The sequence below is a fragment of the Arachis duranensis genome, chromosome 7, assembly GCF_000817695.3.
Source record: "Arachis duranensis cultivar V14167 chromosome 7, aradu.V14167.gnm2.J7QH, whole genome shotgun sequence".
Lineage (NCBI taxonomy): Eukaryota > Viridiplantae > Streptophyta > Magnoliopsida > Fabales > Fabaceae > Arachis > Arachis duranensis.
The window spans coordinates 19,384,954-19,387,534 of NC_029778.3; the positions used below are offsets into that span (position 1 = coordinate 19,384,954).

A 2,581-nucleotide genomic window follows, 5' to 3' on the forward strand; every position below is an offset into this window, starting at 1 on the left:
GATGACACTGGCAACTTTCTTAAAGGTTAATCCACCTAAGTTCAAGGGAACCACCAATCCGACTGAAGCTGATACTTGGTTTCAGACCATGGAGCGAGCACTGCAAGCGCAGTTGGTGCCTGAAGAGCAGCGTGTTGAATTTGCTACCTATCGGCTTATGGTGGAAGCATCGCATTGGTGGCAAGGGGCTCGACGTCTCCTGCAACAGGGGATTGATCCTATCACTTGGGATGCCTTCCAGGTGGAATTCTATAAGAAGTACTTTCCAAATTCCGCCAGGACAGCCAAGGAATTGGAGTTACTACAGTTGAAGCAAGGTGCTATGTCCATATCTGAGTATACAGACAAATTTAAGGAGCTATTCAGGTTTTCCCGCATGTGTCATGGAGCTCCGGAAGACTTCGAGGAATGGAAATGCATTAAGTATGAAGGAGGGCTTCGGAGCGACATCTTGAGTTCAGTGGGACCAATGGAGATCCGAACTTTTTCAGAGTTAGTGAATAAGAGTAGAATTACTGAAGAGTGTGTGAAAAGGAGGGTTGCAGAGGAAGGAAGTCATAGAGAGCACAACCAAGGATTCGCACCAAGGGGTCGAGAGTTTAACGAGAGAGGATACATACAACACTTTCCCCAAGGACGGAATAACTTTGCGACGAGTGAAGAGTCCCAAAGGAATGGTAAGGGAAAACGGGCAGCGGCTGCTTCTAATGTTTTGAGCTGTCAGAGGTGTGGAAGTCATCACCCAAATAGGCCATGCCGATTGGGGTTAGGTGTATGTTACAAGTGCGGGTTACCAGGGCATGTATCAAGAAATTTCCAACAAGGAGAGAGTCAGGATACGGGCCGATTGCGACAGTAAGATTGAGGTAATTATTATCATCAAGCTTAAAGGACAGTGCGTGATTTTATAATACCGCATGTACAGTGGAACTGGGACTGTCGAGCTTAATATTAGACTGAGAAGCAAACCGGATGGTCCGAGTAAGGATTTACCTTAATACAAATGGATAAATGCCTGTGATGTAAATGATTTTCTGTTGAGAATGATGTGTTGTGTTTGTTATGTAGTTGGTTAATTTCTAGATTTTTGGTAAAACGGATCGAACCCGTGACTTTTAGTTCCTTTGATTTAAATAGATAAGGGATAGTCCTAAAGGATGGATTTGGAAACGTTGATTTGAAATTCCAGTCATGCTAAGTTGTGGTTGAGTACTTGAGGGAATAAGTGATGGAACTAATACTTGGCGAGAAATCAAAGTGGCATAGCGGAAGCTTGCTAAAGCGTACTAGCATAGTATGGTAATAATAAGGAAAAGTGGGGTATGATTAGAAATGCCTTATGCTTTGGGTACTTAAAAGTTTAGTGAGCTTATACAGATAATGATTCTAGATTATTGGAATTAATTGTGGCTATGAGCCTTGATGGTTCTGAAACGGATGAGAAAATTATCATTGATGCATAGTCGGATTTAGATGATGATTGAGTGCAAGTTGTCATGTTCGAGAGATGAGTGCTATGATGTTTGGTCATGGTGACCTTGGATTTAGATCAAGATTTGTAATGATCGGTTTTAGAGGAATCGTTTGGAAACCTTTAAATTGCAATACTGATGCGGTACTGAGATTGGTTTGAGGGAACCCGTGACGGGTGGTAAACTCCAATTTTTGGGGAGGTGCTGTTGAAATTTTTCCCAAGAATTTGAAGGAGTGTTGGTTATATTTTTGAAAATGATTTTTGATCTGGGTGACTTCAACAAAAGAGATGTGTCTCGAAAGCTTTTATAGATTAGTAAAAGAAAGCGGATTCTTAAGAGTTTGTCAGCTTCTTAGTCCAAACTCATTAAATTCTAAAAACGAAGAAAGCTTTGATTGATTATAGTGATGTGGGATGATGGCTATGATTAACGATGATGACAATCTTATTGATGACATGATTCGAGATTTAATAGGGTGTGAGTTGATGAGACGGTAAAAGTAAGGAACGAATGACCGAGATCCTCAGAGATAGAGAAATCAGAGCGCGGCAACGGAAGCACGCAGAGTAAAAGGACCTTGGAACTGTTATGCGTTGGATATAACGGCAGACTACGCTCGCGTACTCGTAGTGATGGATGGAATTTTCGAGGGCGAAAATTTCTGTTAGGGGGGTAGAATGTAATACCCGGTCTAACCAAAATTAATCAAACAATAAGTTAAGTAGGAGCGAATATGGGTGGAAGATTTGGCAATTGGAATTTGATGATTTAAATATGATATTTGGATTCAGTGAATTTTTCCGAGTCGGAAGACATAGTTTTCTGCGTAAAAGCGCGCAGTAGAATTTTGACCAGCAGTACCGGCTGAGGCCTGTCTGGTACTGCAGTTGAGAAAATTGATTATGAGTAAATAAGATTAAGAAATGAGGAATTATAATTAGGGGAGGTAGAAATATTTGAAGTGCGATTTAGAGCGCTAATCTTAAAGGTTTTGGTCCAAAATTGGGCCAACGGACAAAAAAATAAGTGAACCGGGCCTAAGTGGACCCAAGACCCAACATATATAAACATTAGTTATGAGCATTTCAGCTCATTTTACCCTAAAA

At 41.0% G+C, this 2,581-nt stretch overlaps 1 protein-coding gene across 1 annotated transcript; it reads left to right on the forward strand.

Moving 5' to 3' along the window:
• The first annotated feature begins 157 nt into the window (after nucleotides 1-157).
• On the forward strand, nucleotides 158-859 carry LOC107458178 (uncharacterized). Its single transcript, XM_016076389.1, has one exon. The coding sequence runs from the start codon at nucleotides 158-160 to the stop codon at nucleotides 857-859; it is 702 nt and encodes a 233-aa protein (XP_015931875.1).
• The last annotated feature ends 1,722 nt before the right edge of the window (nucleotides 860-2,581 follow it).

Excerpts from the sequence above, each read along its gene's own strand:
- LOC107458178 (XM_016076389.1), top strand. The coding sequence starts at position 158 with ATGGTGGAAGCATCGCATTGGTGGCAAGGGGCTCGACGTCTCCTGCAA.